The sequence below is a fragment of the Paralichthys olivaceus genome, chromosome 21 (genome assembly GCF_024713975.1).
Source record: "Paralichthys olivaceus isolate ysfri-2021 chromosome 21, ASM2471397v2, whole genome shotgun sequence".
NCBI classification, from domain to species: domain Eukaryota; kingdom Metazoa; phylum Chordata; class Actinopteri; order Pleuronectiformes; family Paralichthyidae; genus Paralichthys; species Paralichthys olivaceus.
The window spans coordinates 1,894,159-1,915,824 of NC_091113.1; the positions used below are offsets into that span (position 1 = coordinate 1,894,159).

The 21,666-nt window shown below is 44.3% G+C and overlaps 2 protein-coding genes across 5 annotated transcripts in view; one reads left to right on the top strand and one right to left on the bottom strand.

Moving 5' to 3' along the window:
* skap1 (src kinase associated phosphoprotein 1) overlaps window positions 1-14,547 on the top strand; it is a 28,973-nt gene extending 14,426 nt beyond the window's left edge. The window contains exons 5-13 of the mRNA XM_069517292.1: window positions 430-510; window positions 651-734; window positions 825-949; window positions 1,687-1,750; window positions 3,242-3,445; window positions 5,646-5,690; window positions 5,806-5,915; window positions 13,606-13,708; window positions 14,044-14,547. Of these exons, the coding sequence (XP_069373393.1) occupies window positions 430-510; window positions 651-734; window positions 825-949; window positions 1,687-1,750; window positions 3,242-3,445; window positions 5,646-5,690; window positions 5,806-5,915; window positions 13,606-13,698 (806 nt within the window). The 3' untranslated portion in view covers window positions 13,699-13,708; window positions 14,044-14,547. The remainder of the gene's footprint in view (window positions 1-429; window positions 511-650; window positions 735-824; window positions 950-1,686; window positions 1,751-3,241; window positions 3,446-5,645; window positions 5,691-5,805; window positions 5,916-13,605; window positions 13,709-14,043) is intronic.
* Window positions 14,548-14,716: 169 nt separating this feature from the next.
* LOC109647977 (uncharacterized) lies at window positions 14,717-21,423 on the bottom strand. 4 transcript variants are annotated; one of them, XM_069517290.1, is made up of 7 exons: window positions 21,257-21,423; window positions 19,669-19,705; window positions 19,337-19,423; window positions 17,730-17,830; window positions 17,365-17,460; window positions 17,034-17,258; window positions 14,717-16,935 (listed from the first exon to the last, which is right to left on the bottom strand). In XM_069517290.1, exons 2-7 carry the CDS (start codon window positions 19,687-19,689, stop codon window positions 15,780-15,782), a joined length of 1,686 nt encoding a protein of 561 aa, XP_069373391.1. In that variant the 5' UTR covers window positions 19,690-19,705; window positions 21,257-21,423; the 3' UTR covers window positions 14,717-15,779. The 4 variants fall into 4 exon arrangements, with proteins under 4 accessions (XP_069373391.1, XP_069373390.1, XP_069373389.1 ...); XM_069517289.1 differs by lacking the exon at window positions 21,257-21,423 and adding an exon at window positions 20,956-21,170; XM_069517288.1 differs by lacking the exon at window positions 21,257-21,423 and adding an exon at window positions 20,722-20,833.
* Between the last annotated feature and the right edge of the window lie 243 nt (window positions 21,424-21,666).

Below are 21,666 nucleotides of genomic sequence, written 5' to 3' on the forward strand. Positions count from 1 at the left end.
CCTTTATATTCTGTGTGTGTGTGTGAGTGTGATGAAGCTGCAGCTAGTGAGGCGTTGGTGGTGGAAAAAATTAGCTGATTAATTTATTTAAGCTAATGAGCTTCTCAAATGTGATGATTTGTTGCTTTTGTCTTTCTTTCATTATAAATCAAATATCTTTGGATGTTGAACCGTTGGCTTAAAAAAAGCTTTTTGAAGAAGTCACCTTGAGCTCTGTGCCTTTTTAACTATTAAATTATTGGAGCCACAGCGAATTTGTCAGTCGACCAATAACACTGGCTGATATGAGCCTTTCACTAAAAGACATCTTGGGAATCTTTTTTTTTAAATCAGTATCAGAAATGTTTTACTCCCTCGTATCTGCATCTGCCACCAAAAATCCCTCCGTGCCGTCTGTGTTTCTTATGTGGATTAACTGTGTGTTCACAGACTTCGGGGACATCCCTCCTGTGGCAGCTCAGGACCTCAGCAACATCTTGAAACAAGGCTACCTGGAGAAGAAACGAAAAGGTACAGCAGCTTCCAGACACCAGTGCTGCTCAGATTTTCTGCATGTGAACAATAATAACAACGGCTTCAGTAAAATACTCAATAATACATGTGTAAATGCTGTATATTGATAGAAACCTGAATATATTTAATTGAATTAGACCACGGCTTCTTTGGTTCTGAGTGGCAGAGGAGATGGTGCGTCCTGAACAACTCCATATTCTACTACTTTGGGAGTGAAAAAGGTTTGTATGAAAAGCCACCATGCAGAAACCTCACCGCTACCTAAACTGAATCAGATAACAGCCCCACCGCGTTGTTCTCCTCCCCCACAGATAAACAGCAGAAGGGTTCCTTTTACATCAACGAGTACAGCGTGCAGCTGGTGACCAACCTGAGAAAAGACTCCAGGAAAAAAGCCTGTTTCGAACTCGTGGCACCTGGACGACGGGCGTTTCAGGTCTGGATAAGCACCACAGCCTCCATTAGATTACAGCTTCACCTAAATAAAAGAATGTGTTGTGAATTAAAAGTAAGGGAAGAGATATAGAGTTGTTTTGAGACTACGTGAGAACTCTCTCCTCTAGAGGAAACAACAAAAATACATCTACACATCAAAATTATTAAGAAACTAAGGTTTCATGAAATTCTGAAACAGGCTCTGTTACATATTTGAGCCACTAGGGAGCAGCGACAAGTTTTTTTTTTGTTTTTTTTTTGTACTGTGGTGACACTTATTTGAAAAACAAGTATAAATGTGATGTGATTAGATTTGAAATGATTCATTCACATATATTTTTTTCTTCTACAATATTTGTATTTCTTTGAAATGTGGAGGTTTTTAAGATGTGTTGACCTGTTTTATACTTATTATAGACAAGTTGATTAACTGAGTGCATTAATGATTCGTAATTTAAATGATCCTTACTTTAACCTTTAATACGTGATTATGTTTATATAAATAAATACTGTCGATATATTGTAATCTGGCAGATTTATATATTTTTATTTCTGTTTTAATATTTTGATCAATGTGATTTTTGTGTAATGCAATTTTCTATCTTAAAAGGGAAATTTCCAGCTAGAGAGACATTTGTTCTGTATCTCAAAGAGGAAAAACCAGGACTTTAATTTCTGCTTGATGCATCCGTAGACGTGAGGATAATTTCAGGATTATTGCCACTCTGCCCCCCCCAGTTCACTGCCAGCAGCCCTCAAGAGGCCAGAGAATGGGTGGGCCAAATCAATTTTGTTCTTAGAGGTAAGCCTTTTTTTTCCCTGGATGTATAAATAAAATGACTTGACTATTTGATAGTTACAAAGAGGAAACAGAAAATACAATTTAAAGCAGAATAAAAACCCTCTTCCAAAGTTTGCTTGTGTTCCTGAGGGGCTGAAAGGTCAGAAGTGGAAGAGAGCCCTTTATCATCTCTGACTCCAATTAAAGCCACCAAATCCATCACTGAATGCCTGAATCTCCTAAGTCCACAAGTCGCCCACCATGTCACGTGCACTAGCTCTAATTCTCCTCCTCCCCCCTTACCCTCCTACCAAATTCCAACTTACAGGAAATTGATTGGTAGATGTTCTGGTTATCCTCCAGTGACATTGATTTCTGCTTGGCCGCTGTTGTACGGCCGAGGACCTGATACCCTGTGTTGCAGTGGCCAGTCGCCTGCAATGAGACGGCTCCTCCATCTGAGCGAGCAGTCCTGCCTCGTCTACTCTAAAAAGGGCTCGGGGCTGGGCCACCGATTTGCGGGAAGTAACAGACACTCAGCAGTTTGTCTTACTTCCTTCCAGTCCAGTTTTACTACGAGATGCAGTCTGATCCAGGAGATGCAGATGATTTTTTTAAATCCTCCTGAATTTACCTCAGAAAGAAAGAAAAGCTTCATTTTGCTTTGCAACATGTTCTCTTTTAGTTTTTGTGGCCGCTGTTGTATCTGATAGCGACAGACGGAGGGGTATGATATGCAACCAGAGATATTACACGGTTAATCTTAATCTTGAGGGCAGTGGGATGAAATCAGTTTAGTTTCATACGTTTCTTCTTCCTCTTATGATTCGAGCAAAATCTGTATTAAAAGTTCCCATTACGAAAATCCATTATTCCACTCATCAGAGCATTTCCTGCTGTTTATCTAGATGGTGATCATTATTTGGAAATATTTTTTTTTTTACACTTCTAGGACGTAACAAAGTATAAAGATGTGGTAGAAATCCATTAAATACTTCTAGGTCTCACTGTCCCTAATGCTGTCTTTCATAATTTAGCTTTTAAAGATGTTGAATTTAACTTTGTGAACGATGCAGAGACCCTGAAGATAATCATCTTAATTTGATGAGCAACATTATCAAACGTCGTGCTTCTAAAATCTGCTGCTTTTCTCTGTTCATCATTGACTGGATTGATTTTAAGGAATGAAGCGTTCGCAATTCAGAGGCGTCAGCTTGTTTTTCACAATTTCAGACATTTTATAGACTCAACAAATAACTGAATCAATAAAATACACGATAAAACATGAAAATAAAAAATATAAAAATCATTATGACATTATGCAGCCTGAATACAAGCCTGCAGTGTTTTGTGACTGCTGCGATGTGGCACGTGTCCTGGCCTGTTGTGCCGTCATGACCATTCAGGCATTTCTCTTACTTTGCCCTTTTAATACGTGTGTGTGTGTCTTTTGTGCTGCGCTCCATCTTGAAGCTAACGCCGCCCATCACGCCGTCTCTCCGTCCCTCATAGATCTCAACTCCAACTTCATCCCCTTCGACGACGATGAGGAGGAGGAGATAGAAGAAGAGACCTATGATGACATCGAGGGGGTGAAAGACACTCCCCCGCCGGGGCCCGGTGCTGCCCGGGCCTTTCGGAACGCCAAACAGGGAGGAGAGCAGGAGACAGGGGAGGTTGATGAAGAGGACGAGGATATCTACGAGGTGCTGCCAGGTATGAGGATGTGGTCACTGCAACCGCCCACACACAGATAAATAGACAGGAAGATGCTGCTCGCACCAACGTGTGACACTCAGTCAGACAAATAGACACACACTCCAGCCCTCGGGGGTGTTTGCAGCAAGAAAATATTTGTGATGAGCTTCTCTGGCTGTGAAGTTCGTGTTGCCAGGTGCCTCCCCATCACCACAACACCCAGACTGATCGCTCATTTTAAATCAAGCAACACTAATAAGCCTGTCAGGACCAGGGCGGCCGCCGCAGAGCCGCACAGGACAAGGAGAAGATTCTCCTGGCGCTGACGAGAAATCGTCTTCCGCCGGTCTCTGTCCTCTCACCGAGAATCCGTTACTGTATGTTGTCGAAATCAGCGAGAGCCAGGTTGGCCCTGAATGCTCTGTCATTGTACATCCAATTAGCTCATGTTGCCAGGCAACAAATAGCTCTACAATTCAATCCACTAAGCAGAGTTTTTGCTAAAATTGCCTAGCAACAGCAATTTAGTTGAAAGGGAAATAAAAACTGCATCTCGCAGGGCTTAAAATAATTGTGGAGCTCTGAACGTCACGTCTTTTACAGAAATTAGAGTTTGATTGAGACCGTTACGAGACGAGCTGTGTGTGTGTTTGTGTGCGTGTGAGAGAAAGTCTTTACTGAGGCGGAGACGGTCCCATGTGTCAGGGTGGCTACAAGATCCCGAGAAGGACAAAAGGGGGTGATCCGATCTTCTCAGCGCCGTCGTCCATCACTCTTTCTATTAAATAAGATACATCAAGATTCTGTTTCACTCAGTGAGTACATTACCTTTGCCAAAATCACTGGTGAGAGGGAGATCAGTCTTCAGACTGTCACACCGGCGTTCAGAGCCATCTGGGAAGAGGTACAGACCCTGACCACAGATGGCATATCGAATGACGGGCTCTTTTGTTCACTTTCTCACCCCTTCACTTATCAATCATTCCGCACCTCCCTTTTGCTCACTTCCAGCTTCCGCACAGTGATTATATCCTGTTAAGTCATTAGATTTTATAGTTTATTTTCATTGATGAGGAAAGCTGCTTGTATTAAACGCATCTTCTCTCTAAACAAACGGTAACATCCTGTAATGCTCTCGTGATTATTTAAGATTACGTTGTAAGAATTCAAGTTTTAGATTATTTTCCTAAAGTTACTGACAGTGAACGTGTGAAGAGATGCAGCGGAGGACTGAAGCATCATTTTCTACATGACAAGCTCCCTCACTTATGTCTGAACAAAACTCCGAACACGGCTCAGTTGCCGGCAGAACGCAGCGTTGGAGCTGATGACTGATTTTATTGACTGGAAAATTAAATCACTTTGATATAGAAACCGTTGGCCCGTAGCTGTGGCCTCTCGACTGAAGGATGCTCTTCTCCACAGCAGTGGAAGATCGCTCAGCAAATGTGTTGGACCCTTTGCAAACAAAAATAATGACTTTTCATGTTTTTCTGTGATTTTTATATGAATAAAATAAAAATATAAGAATCTAGGAATAATCCGTTTTGAAAATTTGAATAATTTCTGATCATTGTGTGGGTTTGAGACTTTCTGCATCCGAACACCGACTGTTCCGATGGTCACAAATATACATGTGGTGTATATACAGTGTGTGTGTGTGTGTGTGTGTGTGTGTGTGTGTGTGTGTGTGTGTGTCCTTCCTGCTCTTCCTGGAAGCAGAGGCGCAGGTTGTGCTGGAAGGTGGATAGTATTGCTGGGTTGTGGCGTTGCTGTCAGCCTGCTAGTGTTAAGGATGGATGTGGGAGACAGAGGGCAGGCGTATCACGGTGTCACCTCTCAGACCACCGGGTGCCACGCCCCACAGTCGATGACACGTCCGCCTCCGCGTGCCTTAAAGGCAGCCTCGTGCTCTTCAACTGGTCCCGTCTGCGACTCTGATAAATCTGATCACACTGAGGAGTTCTGTCGGCTGAAAGAAAAATCGACTTCTTCTGTCACGCGGAGATAAAACCAGGAGATTGTCTGACGATGCTTTTTTAAATTTATTTTATGTTTGTTTTGTGTGAGATAAAAATAAATCTATTGAAAAATTGTTTTCACTTCAAGCAGAAAATGTAGAAAAAATTTAATTGAAACTTTTGGCTTCTGCAAATCTTCCTGCTCACAAAGGTCAACAGGCAAATACAAATGTTCTGTCACTTATGTTTGTTTTCAGACGAGGACTTTCTGAATCCAGCTGAGAGCAGTGAGAACAAACCAGGTCAGAACCTCATTACAGTCATCTGCTAGTAATGAGAACATTTCCAGCTTGATAGTTCACGAAAACACCATTGTCCTGTTTTTAATTTAAATTTGTGCTCCGCATTTCCTCCCAGCTTTGTCATCAGATTACGCTAACTACTACCAGAGTCTATGGGACTGCCAGGCTGACGAGCCAGATGAGCTGTCCTTCCACAGAGGAGATCTCATCTACATCATCAGCAAGGTCAGCATCGGCCGTCGGCAACAACATTCCGAGAGGTTTCTTGAAAATCGTGAATTTGTTATTATGCGACAGGGAATCCACTCAGGGTTTTGGATTTTTTTATTTTATTTCAGGCCTTAAAAACTCGAAATAAAAATACAAATATACATTGAAAAGAGAAGTGATCTACTTCCTCGTCACAAACCAGACACCGAATAAAACCTCAAAATCAAATTTCCTTCCACGGCCTGTTTTTCTATTTGTGTAACTTTCACTTTGAGCATAAAATCAAAGTAGGGACAACGTGCTGTTATTAAATATTTTAGTGTCGGACTCCATAAATCAATAACAAACAGATTATTACGATATTTCAACTCCAGTAATCGCTGTGTCCTCGTTTCCAAAGCACGCTGATATCCCCAACATCTCAGCGAGCACTTGTTTCTTGATGCAGCAGCGAAGCGCCGGCAGTGGCGTTGTCTGTTCCCGGGCCACTAGGGTGAAGCACCATTCGCGCGCTGCGTAATGTTGCTGTTGTTCATTACGGAGCCTCTATCACAGGGGTTAATTGAGTAGGCAGCCATGCGAAGCTCTTCCTTTCTGTTTGACATAAACTGCAGGTGCATCTCAGCTCTTTTCTCTCAATCTGTTTCCTTGTGTTTTATGGCCATCTTGTAGTTACATGCAGAGTGTCTACCAGTGAAACGCCACCCTACTGGAAATCAATGGCTTGTAATTTGGGCGCTTTTACTGTGCTGCTTACAGCGACTTGTTCCCCGACCGTTACTGTTGGTTCAGTTTGAAATTGAACCATCATGTTCTGTGTTGAGGTCAAATTATCTGACGAGCAGTGGGAGGGAGAAATTTACAGCGTGTTCAGCTTCATCCTCTGTGACTTTATGGATTCAACCTCATGATTCCTTCGTTAAAGAAGCTGAATCTTAATCATACTTGATATTTTCCTGTTGGAGCAGTTTGAGTACAGAAAAAAGCTCCCGCTTTCTGAGCAAACTGAAGAAGTTGAGGTTTTAGATTTTGAAAGATAAATTAGTGGAGTTTTTGTTGAAGAATAATTAGACTTTTGATTATGACAGCAGACGTGGCATAGGTGAAATATGATTTTTTGCACATGATGGACTTTTAATTGTGGCTCTCTTGGCAGTGCCAGATTAATGAGATGGCAGCCTTGGTTGTCTGTGTGCGCTGGTTGATAGGGGAAAATGTCAAAACAGCCATGTTCATTTTTCACGTAAGGATGATAGAGGCAGCGTACATGAGGAAACAAAGGGGGGGACCTGGCTCCGTGCTACGGCTTTGCTGGAATCATCCTCCGCCCTGCCTGGCGTATCACTTTTCTCTGTACGGATCAGATTACCACCTCGCTGGAGAGCTTAAAAGCAAACCAAGTCCAGGTTGGAAGCAGGACTTGGCTGCAGTGTCTCACAGTCTTAATGACACAGATCACTCTTGTTTTGTCGAGCTGTGCGCCAAAGTCATAACACGGTGACAGACTACAAGAGAATATTCAAACTATCTTCCAGAGGATTTAAAGCCAGAGTCTGAGCAAGGCTGTAAATTATTTAACGGAGATGTCCGAGCGGCTTCCGAATGTTTGGTTTAGTGTGACGACACGACTCCACCTGTTCCCATTTTGCGTCCTAATAGCATCACATTTCCCTCCTGAATAGCATTATTTGGATTATGGCCTGTAATCGGCTATTCATTTTAATGAGCCCTCTGGGAGGGCTTCCCTGTGTCTTCTGTGCTGCTCGCTGGCCCCCGTCGGTGCTCAGTTTTACGGGGGATTCCTGAGAACCCTGACCTCCGTGAGTGAAATACGGGCCCTTGGCTAGATCTCAAGTCTGTCGCTTAACTGGGGACCCAGACACATGAAATGGCCGTAATAAAACCAGGGCCCATAAATTCTCTTAGAGGGTGGGAGGCCTGGTTGTCTGTGCTGTTATGTCAACACTGACCATAATTACAAGGTAATAAGGACACGCTCTAAGTGCTAAATCAATGGTGCTAACAAACTGTTATTTTTAAAGCTGGGATGTGATTGACTGCTGAAGTGCAGAATGGGATAGCCACAGGCGTAGTGTCATATGGCTGTGAACTGAGGAGAACATGCCGATTGTATAAAAGGCCCTCATCCATCATTATCGATCCCTCACTTACTGTAAAGTGGGAGCATTTTTACTGTATTTGTGTCCCGTCCCCCCCCCCCCCTTCCTGTTGCTGTGTGCGCGCGCATGTCTGCGTGTCACTGACAAAGTAAATAAATTAGGAACCTCACAACTCATATGAATCCCATTAGTTCAAGAGAATTAATCTCATAGTGTTCCTCTGCCGCTGGTTCCAGCGACGCCTGACTTGCTTCTGCGGAGCTCGGTGTCGATGCTCAGCGCTCTGATGCATGAGGTAGAAACACGCCGTGAAATCCATCTTGTGATTTTTTTTTTTTTGCTCTGGCATTTCATTTCTGAGAGCTTGCATTTTTCTAATGCGCGTTATGGCTCCACAATGACATTTTCGTGCGTGATGACTAACGCCGCCAAGCTCCGCTTTTTTGCAATATCACACTTTTTTTTTTTTTTTTTCACACTTGATTTAAATTGTTGAGATGTTTCTCTGCATCGCGAAGATCTAAACTGCAGCTTGTCCCAACATCCAAAGGGAAATCTGTTACAGGATTTACATTGTGTTGTTGCAGTATGGCGTTCATTCATCACGGTTGCTAAAAGCTATTGTTTTACTTCCCCCTGACGTGCGTTCATTGTCAGCCACGTTCCACACCGAACCATGAGGCTGGCCCGCATTCTTGCAATCTAATTTATGTATCCACAATCAAAAGACATGGGCTCCACAGGTCAGCTGTCACATTCCTGTATTCCCACAGGCACTCATGCAGAACGGCGGGATGGAGTGGGGAGAGATTTATGGCACAAACCCATCCAGGGTCCTTAAAACTCTGGCAAGCGCTGCTGCCACCTCTCCCTCGTTCTCTCCATTGCCCTGCTCACCTCTCTTCCCCCGTTGCTGTCCAACCACAACACAGCGAGAGGGAGACGGGCCAGCCAATCCGCTGCGTCTCCCAAAGCAGAGCATCATTTCACATTTGCCTGAAGTGTTCAGCTGCGGCTGCCTGTTGGAGACAATGAGAACGTGGACACCACTGACACCCTGTGGCAGAGTCTTGTAACGGGACGGTTTTTATTAAATGGCAACTTATACAAACACCAAAAGATGATTTAGAGCCTTTTAGATCACTTCGCTGTAATATTTAGCCTGATTACGGAATTCAAAAAGTAAAATAAGAAATTCTAAAACTCATTTTGTGCCCAAATGTCTTCTCTCCGCTCCAAGCTGCCTGGGTCGGTCTCCATCCGGGGTCATGACGGGCTCGTTCTGTGTTCTACAAGCTGGTTTGGTGAACTGGCCACAGGTCACAGCGGCTGAAGAAAAGCAAAAGTGGGCAAACAAAGAGGGGGGATCCCTTTATTCTTTTGTGTGAACCCTGTCCCCCCCCCCCCCCCCCCCCCCCCCTCTCCGTTCTCCGTTTCTCTGTCACACACCCATTTAAAGACCCCTGGCTGCTATTGTGGCCATAGACACCAAGACGCTATAGACAGGCAAGACATCCTATTTACCACCCAGAGAAGCAGGGGGTGAGTCTGGGGTTTGGGGTCACGCAGGAGGCAGCGGTCATCCCCCGGTCAACTACAGTAGGTCATTATTCAGCCCAAGCCAATAGCCCAGAACCGTGTCCGAGCAACCCACCCCCAATCCATTCTGCTTAATTATTATAAATGAGGGGCGGCGTAAACAGCCATCATTACAGACACTCAGTGGCATACACAAATCCACTTTAAATTGCTATTAAGTTAAGGAGCTATCTGTAATCCCAGGCGTGCATTAGAAAGGAGCGAGTAGGTTTTCTTTTTATTAAATCTCACCGTCCCTGAGATATTTTCAAATGTTCTCATGCTCTGTCATGTTTCCAATTTGAAGCCAATTCACTGATTTAATTAAAAGCCCACTTGGAAAAAATGGACACTAAGTAGCCATTTCGATCTGTGCTTGTGCGGAATTACCTTCAATATTTCTGGATTGATTTCCACGGGATTTCTTTTTTTTTTTTTGCACAGAAATCGTTATGATAATCAAAAAATAAGCATTTCCCCCACAGTTTCACTTATTATCGGCTCGTTTGCGAAGTGTACCTGGGCGGGTGGCGAGGAGGGCTCGCTAACCCGATTGCAGATTACAGATCACAGGCTTCTACCCAGCGAAAGGTGTTCATGTTTCTTTGTTAGGGTGACCCGTGATGGAAGAACTGCAGAGGGCTGCAGTGCATCTGATGAGTCCACGTAGAGGATAAAGGGAACGAGTGTGGGGGGGGGGGGGGAGGAAAAACAAGAGAGGATGCGAGCAGAAAGGCTGCCAAAGGAGAGAGGGAAAGGAGGAAAGGGAGGGAGGAGGGAGGGAGAGATTGTAACACCCAGGCGGCGGGTTCAGCAGCAGGGCAATGAGAGACTTCCTGCGCTCCATCACGCCCAAGGCCTGCCTCAGTCAGCTGGTGGCCGAGGAGAGATGCCTCATGTGTCAGGCTTATTAGCACTCCTCCTACTTTGTATGCATTTGGGATTGTGTGTGTGTGTGTGTGTGTGTGTGTGTGTCATCAGGGAGCAGGAGTGTGTAAAGAAAAAGAAAATGGACACAATCTCTTCAGAACTCCTCATTTAACTGAAGAAGTAAAGGTGTATTTCATAAATCTGCCTTTTTTTTAAAGGCGTGTCCTCTTTGGGTACAGTCGGTGGCGGTGGTCGTGACACGACACCTGCCCCCGCTGCCCGCTGTCATTCGACCGCATCCGACCAACCTCCGCTCGCCGCGTCTCTCCCTGCTCCGGGCTCGGGCGGCTGTCAATCCGTCCTCCAGGTCGCGGAACGTGAGCGATGGGCCCATCAGAAGGCCACCATTAGCCAGCCCCCTGAGTGGTAAATAAACGATCGCGCCGGTACACTGCAGGTGTTGTCATGGCAACCTGCTCTCTCAGCACCAGCCCCCCCCCCCCCCTGCTCTCTCGGCGGAGGAGTCACCGGGAGGTTAACGAGTCAACGCGCCGCAGCCACCACAACACGGCGCTGTTTGCTCCCCCTCCTCCCCCCTCCCCCCACACTGAGTTGATTTGATCTGCATCCAGGTTGCAGCAAACGCCGGCTCTGATCTGTGTCACCTCTCACGCCCACGCAGTGCGTCCCGGTACGTCTCGTTAATGGGACAAAACCAGACGTCTCCCGGGCCTCGGCCGCTCGGGCTCCACTTGATTTAGCTCACCCCAGAGCATCTCCGAGCCAAACATCGTCCGTTCCCGACGAAGCCTTAACAACTTGTCCTATCGCTCACGGTGGCACGGCGAGCGGGAAATATGCCCCCCCGACCGCTGCACTCGAAAATTACACCAAAAACAAATCAACCTAAAAGAGGAAAACAAACAGAAGGAGGAGGACGTTGAGGAGTTAGCTTAGTTTTTGTCATTTGGATAATTTACTCTCCTCGCCTCTTGGAATGTCCCTATTACAGCAGGTGTACTCTGGATGAACCCATTTCAAGTATGAGGAAGATGGACTCTGCACGCCTGACAGACTTCCACCGCCATTGGCGCCCACTCTGTGATGTAGCAGTTGTATTAAAATGGCGGCGCTGATAATCCAAAAGACCTTTCTCAGGGAGAATTTGAGACCGACTGCACAGATGGGCCACGGAGATAAATAAAAATCTCTGTCACTACGGTTGGTGGAATAGTGCTGCGACGCCCCCAAGGGAGAGAAAAACTGTTTCTCTCTCTCTCTCTCTCTCTTCGATGCCCCCCCCCCCCCCCCCCCCTCGTCCGTCTGTCTCCCCTCGCCTCCTTCTCTGTTCACGTCCTCTCAGAGAGGAACCAGAGCCAGGCTTCCACACCCGGGCTCTTCCCCTCTGAGCTCTAACGTGGAGACGATTTCAACTTTCCCCCTCGTGATGAGTTCAAACACGCAAAACTGTCCAGTCACAGTTCGTCTGGAGTCTCAAGCATGTTCTCGTGTGTCTGTTCCAGATGAAACACACGTGACTTATCGTCTTTATGGCGACCCATCCGTCCTTAGCCGGGTCACGTGACTCTGGCCGGAGAGAGAGGCGTTTGGATAATTTGCTGACCTGATGAAATCGTAGCTCGCGTGTGTTTTCACAGACGTGGTGGCGAGGAGAGAGGAGCGGCCGGGCCCTCAAACGAAGGCCGGCTGGTGCATCCTCCGCTCCTCCTCTGGGCTTTAACGCCCCCCCCCCCCCCCCTGGTCTCGGGCCAAATATTGATCGAGTAGCTTCTTAACGGCTGCGATGAGACGATCGTGAGGTGGTTGATGTGACTCAAGTTCCCAAAAAACGTTTAAGACTCTGCTCAAGCACAGATGTACAGTTTTTTTTTTTTTTACTTCAGTCTTAATTTAAAGTGATTTAATTTGCAAATTAGATTTTTTTTTAAATCTTAAAAAAGGCATGGGAAATATTTTGCACTCTTTCTTTATGAAATGCAATTATAGAATATTTCCCCTCTAAATTCATATCTTGTTTATTTAACAGAATAAATTAATGCGTATTGGGATTATAAAAATGTTTTCTCACAATTTTATTTTATTTTTAATGATTTAACGCAACATAAAATCTCTCATTCTGTTCACAACATTTCAAAAGGAAAATATCAACGTATTAAAAACACTGACATTTATTTTAAAACCAAATTTCAGCTGCAAACAACAAAATGAAATTATATTTTCATCTTCCTCTTATCTAACTGACGCGTTCCTTTTAATTCATGCACTTCATTTTATCTTTATCTGTTTAAACTGATTGAAACTTTTTAGAATCCATAAAAAGTCAATAAAAAGTAAAATCAGAAGCAACTGAAGAAACAAAGTGATTCTCTGAAAGTACCGATTGTGTTTTACCAGCTGTCAAAAACCCCTAAAGGTTTTTTATTGATGTTGAAATAAATGTGATGTTTTCAGACAGCAGCTTGAGTTACAGTGGATTTCATCCGATCTCAGTATTATTATTTATCCTCTTATTTTCAGGACATTTTGTTTTGGGGCGGTCTGAAGCTGGAGGGAGATTATTAAACTGTGTGTGAATTATCACGGAGCTTTATGAATTTCACTGATTTGATTTTACACGAGAGAATCTCTGATGCTGTCTGCGTTTCTCTTAATCACAGCACGAACATGAACTTTTGTTTTAACCAGTCTGGGAAAAGCAGTTGTGACTTTTCATCCGTGACTAAAAAGCAGTTTTATTTCAGACTCTTACTGTCTCCTGTTGTTTACCACCCGTTTGAATGAAAGCCCTCCAGGTTAATGCCGGTGTCTTAATAGAACATCGCACATGGCTCCCGTGTGTGTGTGTGTGTGTGTGTGCGCTCTGGACCTTTCTGGATTTCCTTTGCTGGAGTAGAAGAACATTTCTAATTGTATTATTTCAGCAGCCACTGAAAAGGAAAAGGCCAAATCTAATTGCAGCTCAAATCATTCAAATGGTTGTTCCTGTGTTAATATTATGAGACCGACGTTACATTAAAATGAAATAACAACGTGAGGCCGGTGCTTGATCCCGTTTCGTTTACTCGTTCTCTTGACTCCTCGATGACTCGCCGTTCTTTTTTTTTTTTTTTTTCCAGGAGTACAACATTCACGGCTGGTGGGTCGGCGAGCTGAAGGGCGCCATGGGTATCGTCCCCAAAGACTTCCTGCACCCTGCTTACATCCTCTGAGCTCCAGCAGGTACAGAGGTTCTCTCTTATCATCAGCATTATGGACCATTACTGTGGCCTGATACACAGAAACTGTCCCCCTGGTGCTCGTCCAGTTTGCCATTGAGGTATATTCAGTCGTTGACCTGCCATTTATGGCATCTGCTGGCTGGAACAAGTACTGCATAAAGCAATCTGAACGCCGCAATGGGCGACAGGTGAGAATAAATATGTGCAACAAAAGCACGATTACGGTGTCAGATGTAGTATTTAAGAAAATGATTCCCTGATACTGTTAGAAAGGTACAGTTTAAAATGAAAACTGAATTATTGATGCTTGTGTGTGTGTGTTTTTACCATCTACAGAGCTGCTGCTGACAAATCTGGACACGAATGTTTCACACAGGCCTGACGGATAATCTCGTGACATTTAGAAACTGTTCTCTCTGTTAATTACTTCAATAAATGAGAGACGAATGATAAGCAACACATTTAACAATCGATAAATATTTTAAGTAATAAAAGTGAAATTTTCTTGTCACAGCTTCTTAAATTTGAGGTGTAATTCTTGTTAATGGGAAATATGTTGGTTTTAAGACGTTTAATTAAATTGTATTGTAAAGACTTTACCAGTTAATAGAGAATAATTTAAATATAAAAAATGAATATTAGCAGCAGCCCTGTTATGAACTGAATAATTATTTTGGACTGAAACGATTCTGACTGGTTTGTTAGTGAATTTTAAAGAACTTCCTTTTTGTCTAGATGGTTTTTTTTTTTTCATCACTGATCCACATTTGTTCTGAGCTGCATGAGAAATATTTTAAACAACATCCTGTGTGAAGAATAAGAAATCTGAAATATCAAGTATTCACTGTTTCTGTCTTGTATTTAAATTCAGTTTTGACACTAATCTTGTTCCATTTCCACCCACTAGGGGTCAGGTTTGCTCCAACATTGTGTGTATTAAAAGCACGAGATGTGCGTTGACAGAAATACACAAACTGACGAGTGACACAGTAAAGACCAAAAACACAAATGATTTGAAATAATTATATTTTCATGTTTACACACGGACACGTCGCTCAGGCTGGAATCCTCGTCCTGGAAGATCCGTGTTATAAAACAGACGTCTCTGTAGAAGCAGCGGCTTTGCCTCCAAACTCACATTCTCACGCACAGTGCAGAAAGAACCACGCGACAGTTTACTGAGCTCAGATTCACGAACAGTTAAACAGTTGAAGGTTGATGAGAAGTGGGACAATGAGCCGCACGTCCCTTTTTAAAAGCAGTAGTGTGTGAGAACCATGTGGAGTTCACTGCTCCCCGAGAAGTTAGAGTCCCGTCAGTGTAGCTTTTTATTCAGAACCAGTGATTTTCATTCAGAACCAGTGATGCTTTCAATCAGAACCTCCAGTGAAACGACTGAAAACCTTCCAGAGTCGACCGGAACTCATCGGCAGGTGTGTGTCTGATGCACACGTGAATGTATTAGTGTCGTTTTAGTTTTGTCTCGAGAAACGTTGTTCAATTATTCTGATAATTTATCATGAAATTAAATATTGAACTCAAAACCGAACAAAAATTATCGATCTGTGCTGCAATGTCTGATTCAACGAGTCTAACTTGGAAAACTGAAGCCTCGTTGGTTTAAACTTCCACACCTGGTATTATTTCCCCATAGGTCACATGACCAACCGTCCAAAACCCAGAGATTTTCATTTTAATGTCACGAATCATCAGGAAAAAAAAGTAAAGAGAGTAAACGTGAACCTGTCCTTTAATTCAAACGTCTTCATAATTTAATAAATTCCTAATTTCACGTTGTGTTCACACAATAAAAACCTTGAGCTCCTGATCAGGAAACCAGATACATGACTATTCCTGTAAACCTGAGCGGGGGGGGGGGGGCTGAGCTTAAAAGAAAATAATACATTTTAAAATTAGATAAACTCTATTTTAAATTCAAACTCAAGTCTAAAACAAAGACGGAGTGGTATCTGAAATAAAGTTTGCCTCTGTCCTCGTTGGACACTAATGGATCAGATGGAAAATGAAACTATTCGGTTTTTTTTTAATGGAGCCGACCGCGGGCGTCGTCGTTAAACTTGCACCTCATGAGTTTCCTCTGCGGCTTCCAGAGACACCGAGGACCGAGTCTCCTCCTCCGCACATTTACCCTCGGCTGCTCCGGGGACGCAGCTGCTCTCCAAGACGCTGAAGTCTCCGCTTTCAGTCAAGTCTCCACCGGCTGCGGTTGAGTTCACGTCCAGAGCCGTCAGATACCGCAGGTCGTCTTTTTCCACGGGGAATCCGTTGAGCTGCAGGTCCAGAATGTTCTGGCTGGAGGCGTCTACGTCCGACATCTTCGCGAAGCCGTTCACCGCCTCGATGGACTCGTCCGTCTCATCGCAAACGCTTTCCTCGTCGCTGACCTTGACGATGCTCTCGTTGGAGGAAGGCAGCGAGCGCGTGTCCTCGTCGCTCTCATCCTTGGTCCCGACTGAATCCACTTCAACTTGGTCCATTTGCGGTTGAGCGGCGCTACGACCGTCCACCTCCGGGACGCTCTTCGCTTCTTCAGCTTCTACCTGGATTTCTGACTGAAGCGTCGTCTCCTCTTCGCTCGCAGATTCAGAACTTTCTTCTGTCTCCTGCTGCTCGTCTGATTTCTGAAAGTCGTCCTCAGAGAGGTTTTCTAGAACTTCCTCCTGAGATCTGCCGTTACTTTCTAGGATCTCACTCTCAGAGTCATTGTCTTTAAAATCTACTGTTACTACAGAATCTATACATTGTTCTGGCTCACAGGCCACATTTTCTAGATTTGCCTCCTCAGGGCTGTGCAGCTGATCGGTCTTTACCTCCATTTCTGAAAAGGAAACAGTCTTTTCTTCTAAAACGTCCACACTTTCCTCTTCTTCTGAACTCTCCTCCTCAAGCTCACAGTCCCTCTCGAAGCCAGGCCCCACGGGGGAATGCACCTCCACCGGTGTCTGTATCTGGCAGCTCATCTGCTCATCCTGTCCGTCGCCCAGATAAAAGGTTGCCTCTGCTGGTTCGCGGTCACGCTCCACCACGGCCTCGAGATGGTCGCTCTCCTGGCAGAACTTTATCGAGGATTCCTGCCGTAACTCCGTCTCGTCTCTTTCACGGCGCTCCAGTAAACCTGCCAGAGGGTCAGAGTCTCCACAGAAGACAGGCTCGGTCCTGAACGTCTCTGCAGTTTGTAGATTGATTGTAGGTTGATGAGGAGCCGGACTGTACAGAGAGAGACGGAGAGACACAAACTGGTCAGAGGACTGGTTTGACAGTTTTTTTGGAGAAATGTCTTCAACTGAGACTTAAGAGGTACATACCTCTCCATGGACTCATAAGAGACGGTCAAACTTGGCTCCTTGATGGTATCGTCCTCCTGAGCCTGAGCCCAGCCCCAGTTGGACGAGGCGTAGGTGAGGATGGCGTCGGTCACGGAGTAGGGGGTGTGGCCCTGAACGCAGTCCTGGATGTGACCGACGGGCAGCTGGGTCTGCAGGAAGAGGTGGAGCTGGCTGTCCGACAGGCACACGGTCATGTTCACCACTCTGTCAGGACACAGGTACACAAAGTCACGACACGTGGGAACTTTCACAGATTTGAGCAGATTGAATACTGAGATTTTATTGATGCTTCTTTTTCAGAAGAACTGACTTGTCCAGAAAGGCCTGAAGTCCCGTCCTCCTCCTCTCCAGAAAGTCCTCGTTACTGAAGGAGAAGAAGGATTTCCCTGGAAGATCTGGGACCGGCCTGGAAGAATAACCACGAGAAGAAAAGGTTCCAGTCTCTATTTTGGAAGGTTTCAGGGTATTTACTCAAACACGTCATGCGGACGTTGGGTAACTCCTGATAATGTGCAGCCAGTGGAATCTTAATTTACCGCAATGACTCAGAGGAAGTTCTGCACTTTGTTCAACACGCTGCTAAGTCTTGTTAACATCTATATATAGTGTTGTTACAGCATGTGAGGTGTCATGACTCCCGATCAGTGCAGCTGGAGAGCAGCAGATTGAACTTACACCAACCCAGCGTTCTTCTGCATCTTCTTCTTGAGCCACACAAACTCGCTGTAGCGCCGACGCACACAGGACGTCTTGGCAGTGAAGGCTTTACTGTTGGTCTGGAAATAACAACACGTGATTGAACAGTTCAGTTTTAAGAGTGAGGTGCTGTAATCCTATAAAAAGGTTAAGGCAGGTGATATTTTACATGTTTCTGAAAACATTTCACTCAATCCAAACCCACCGTGCTGAGCTTCTTTTATTATTAATATAAATTATTAATATCAATATTAGACTGAAGCAGTCAGATTCTCCTTCATGCATTTTTCAGCTCAAACTTCTAATTGAAAATAATCTAATTAAAAATAATCCCTTGAAGAACTAATGAGCACAAGAAAGTCAAGAAGTTGTGAAAGTATTTAAAGGCGAAATAACAAATCTTGACTCTGTCTTTTCACAGGATTTGACAATAAAAGAACAACCGGCCTTATTTACAATCTACTGTACAACTGCTCCTCTGTATGTTCGTGACTAACGTTAGTCGAGTGACTCGGGCTTCAGCTGTGTGCGTCGGTTCTGTGCAGAACAACAGCGGAATCATCACATGCCATTGATTCCAGGAACGTGTGACAGAGTCCACTTATGTTTGCGTAACAAGCCGCCTTCAGACGGGACATAATCAATTACTGCGCTGGTTCAATTCCCACGTCATTAAAACACATCAACAAATTCCATGAGTGGATAAAAGTCCCAGGATGAATATAAAAACCTTAATGTGGGAGGAAACTTAAAATATATAAACTTACTGTGAATTAGTTTCATCTCCTATAATGTTTCTAGTTTCTATTACAGGTAATGGAATCATTGTAGTGTTTTTCTGTATAAGGGAAAATACCAGGAAAGCTACTTCTCTTAATATTCTGCGATTCTGATTCACACATTGTGCACCAACACACCGGCCACAAGCAGAATGTTGCAAGATCATGTGATGTCACACGGTCGTTGCCGGTTTCACGAGTCAACAAACACACAACATCTGTCTGAGCACGAAGCCTCAGTGCTGACGCAGCATTTCCTGGACACAGCCCAGAGCGGAGACGACGATAAGAACTCCTGTCCACACAAAACACGAGGAACCTCCTCCGCTGCAAACTCAGTGGTTTCCTCAGACGGACGTTAGGTCGGGTTGAAAAGGGCAACGGAGATAAAATCGATCGAGTGGAAGCTCCAGGTTATTTACTGCTTCCTTTACATTTGAACTCAAAGTCTGTTCATTAGTGGAAAGAACTGCTCCACTGTCATACAACGATCTGTAATATGTATTAGAATAAAACGTCCGCTGGGTATCATAGAATTGTCTTATCTTCAAATATTTGAGGGAAACGTACGTGTCACAGCGCCAACGTACCATCAAGGGATAAAAAGATAAACCCCACAAGATAAACAGATCAATCTGAGGTGAAGGCTCGTAAACAATTCAGATAAAAACAGACAACTGTAATCACCTTTTTGTTTTCTCACACTCAACGTAACTGAGGCGACAATCAGCAAATATTCACCACCAGCAAATAGTCTTTGAATTTTCCTTCTATTTAAGAAAATAGTTTGAAACTTGAAATACTCACGTGCAGGAATATTTTAAAGTCCACATATGAATTCCACGAGCCTTCATTTTGAACGCGGGGATCCTGGACCCGCACTGCAACAAACTCCTGCAGGAGGAAACAGAAAACATTTCCTTTATTATTAAAAGAACTAAACTACCCATAGGACTGATATCACTGTGTAGGGACATGACACGCCTCATCAACACAGACACAGTTTCTGAAAATAAATATCAATGGAGGAATTATTCTGCTTTTATCACACGAGGAAAGTTTCTTATGGTCGTGAATAACTCGCATCAGAAATGAGTCTTGTGTTAATGTGGAAAATCAGAAAGAGCGCAGCTACTTACATCATCTTGATTCCTGTTCATCCTACCGAGCTCTGCACTGCAAACAAAAACAGGAGGAGACGGTTCAATACAGATCGTGAGCTCCATTTAGTTTCTATCTTTCTTATGGCGTTTTCATGTCGATGACTCATCCCCTAAAAGAGAAGCCGGTCAACCAAAATCCACTGAGTCACTCAGCTTCTCTTCACTTCCTGACACGAGCAAAGATTCTTCAGGGTTTGTCTAAAGATTGACGGCGGCTGAACGAGTCTCTTCATCAACATTATGAAAAATATGCAGCTCGTAGACGAAGACCAATCCCACTAATCAGCAGAGGCATTGTGGCGACAACTGGAAATGATGAAATGACCAAAGTGATCTCTTCAAATCGCTTTTACTTCTATTCATAAAGTGATGCAGCAGCGACGACAGTAAACCGAAGTGGAACTAACTTCCTTCCCCTTTAGGCACTGCGCTCGTGGAAGGGTCAACAAGTTGGACAGCACACGAGTCAGAGCGACCACAGCAATATTGAAATGACCGCAACTTCCATTAGAGACAAAGCTACAAAGACAACAGAGAGAAATGAGAGACTAAATAAAAGACGACATGACGATGACCATCGAGAGCCTTGAATGAGCGACAGCGACCACGGGAAGATTCAAATGACAAACAACGAGTCGAGAAAACAGATCAGGTCTAAAATATCAATTATAACAGAGTGATAAACTGCTGATACGTCACACGATTGATTAACCACAGATTTAACGGTGTTTTAATTCTCTGCTCATAAAGAAAAGAGTTTAGAAAAAAAACACAACCTTCATTCGTGTTGTTGATATCGACTCATTTTTATCTTCCAGCCCAAAAACAAAATGACCAGAATGTGACAAACAAGAGCAACAAACGAGACACTAAGACAGAACTAACGAGGCGTCAAGTCCACAGAGGTCACAGTCGAATCATGTGGAGGCTCAGTTTCATGCTCCTCTTTTGGGGGGGGGGGCTACTTGTTTTCCTGCCCCGGGCCCTAAAATTAACACAATCCGTCCCTGCTGCTAAAACCAATCTCACTCCTCAAACTGATGAAACGTTGAAGCCACGCTGGAAGAAGTTTGTCCAGCTGATGTCCTCATGTCTTCATGTCCTCGTGTCCTCATGTCTTCATGTCTTCATGTCCTCATGTCTTCATGTCCTCGTGTCCTCATGTCTTCATGTCCTCATGTCCTCATGTCTTCATGTCCTCGTGTCCTCGTGTCCCTCAATCAGCAGAAATGAGAGAATCACCTCGTCTTATTGTGAAACTACCTCATGAACCAGTGGAGACACAGTTGAAGAAGTTTGACCAGGTGCTGTCTTCATGTCCTCATGTCTTCATGTCCTCGTGTCTTCATGTCCTCGTGTCTTCATGTCCTCATGTCCCTCAATCAGCAGAAATGAGAGAATCACCTCGTCTTATTGTGAAACTACGTCATGAACCAGAGACACGGTGGAGCCACGTTCCTGCTGCTGAGGGAGTAAACACTCAGGCTACATTAGCTCGAAGCTAACGTGGACTTACTTCCACGCGGTGTGTGTGTGTGTGTCAGCTGCTGTTGCGGGATCGAACCTGCGGCTGTCTGTCTGTGTGTCAGTGGATGTTTGGGTTCTATCCGCCGGTGGACCCCCGCAGACCCTCGGATCCTCCGCGAGCTGATCTCGGATCCATTTCGTCAAGTCACAAGCGCCGCTGTGACGTCATGACGTCCGGCAACCGCTTCCGGGAGCCTGTGCTGTGACGTAGCAGAGGGGCGCGGTTTAAGAAAAAAAAACAACAAAATAATTTAAAGAAACATCACATTTAAAAAAAAAAAAAAAGTTTTTTATTCATTCACAGAAACTTTAGAGAAACAGAGGCTCGATGACGAAGTGAAGCATGGACACTGTGTTTGTGACAACACGATGGAAGAAGAAGAAGAAAGACGATAAGTTAGTTTTAACTCTTTGTCCAATGTTAGTTTCATATATAGATATATTTTT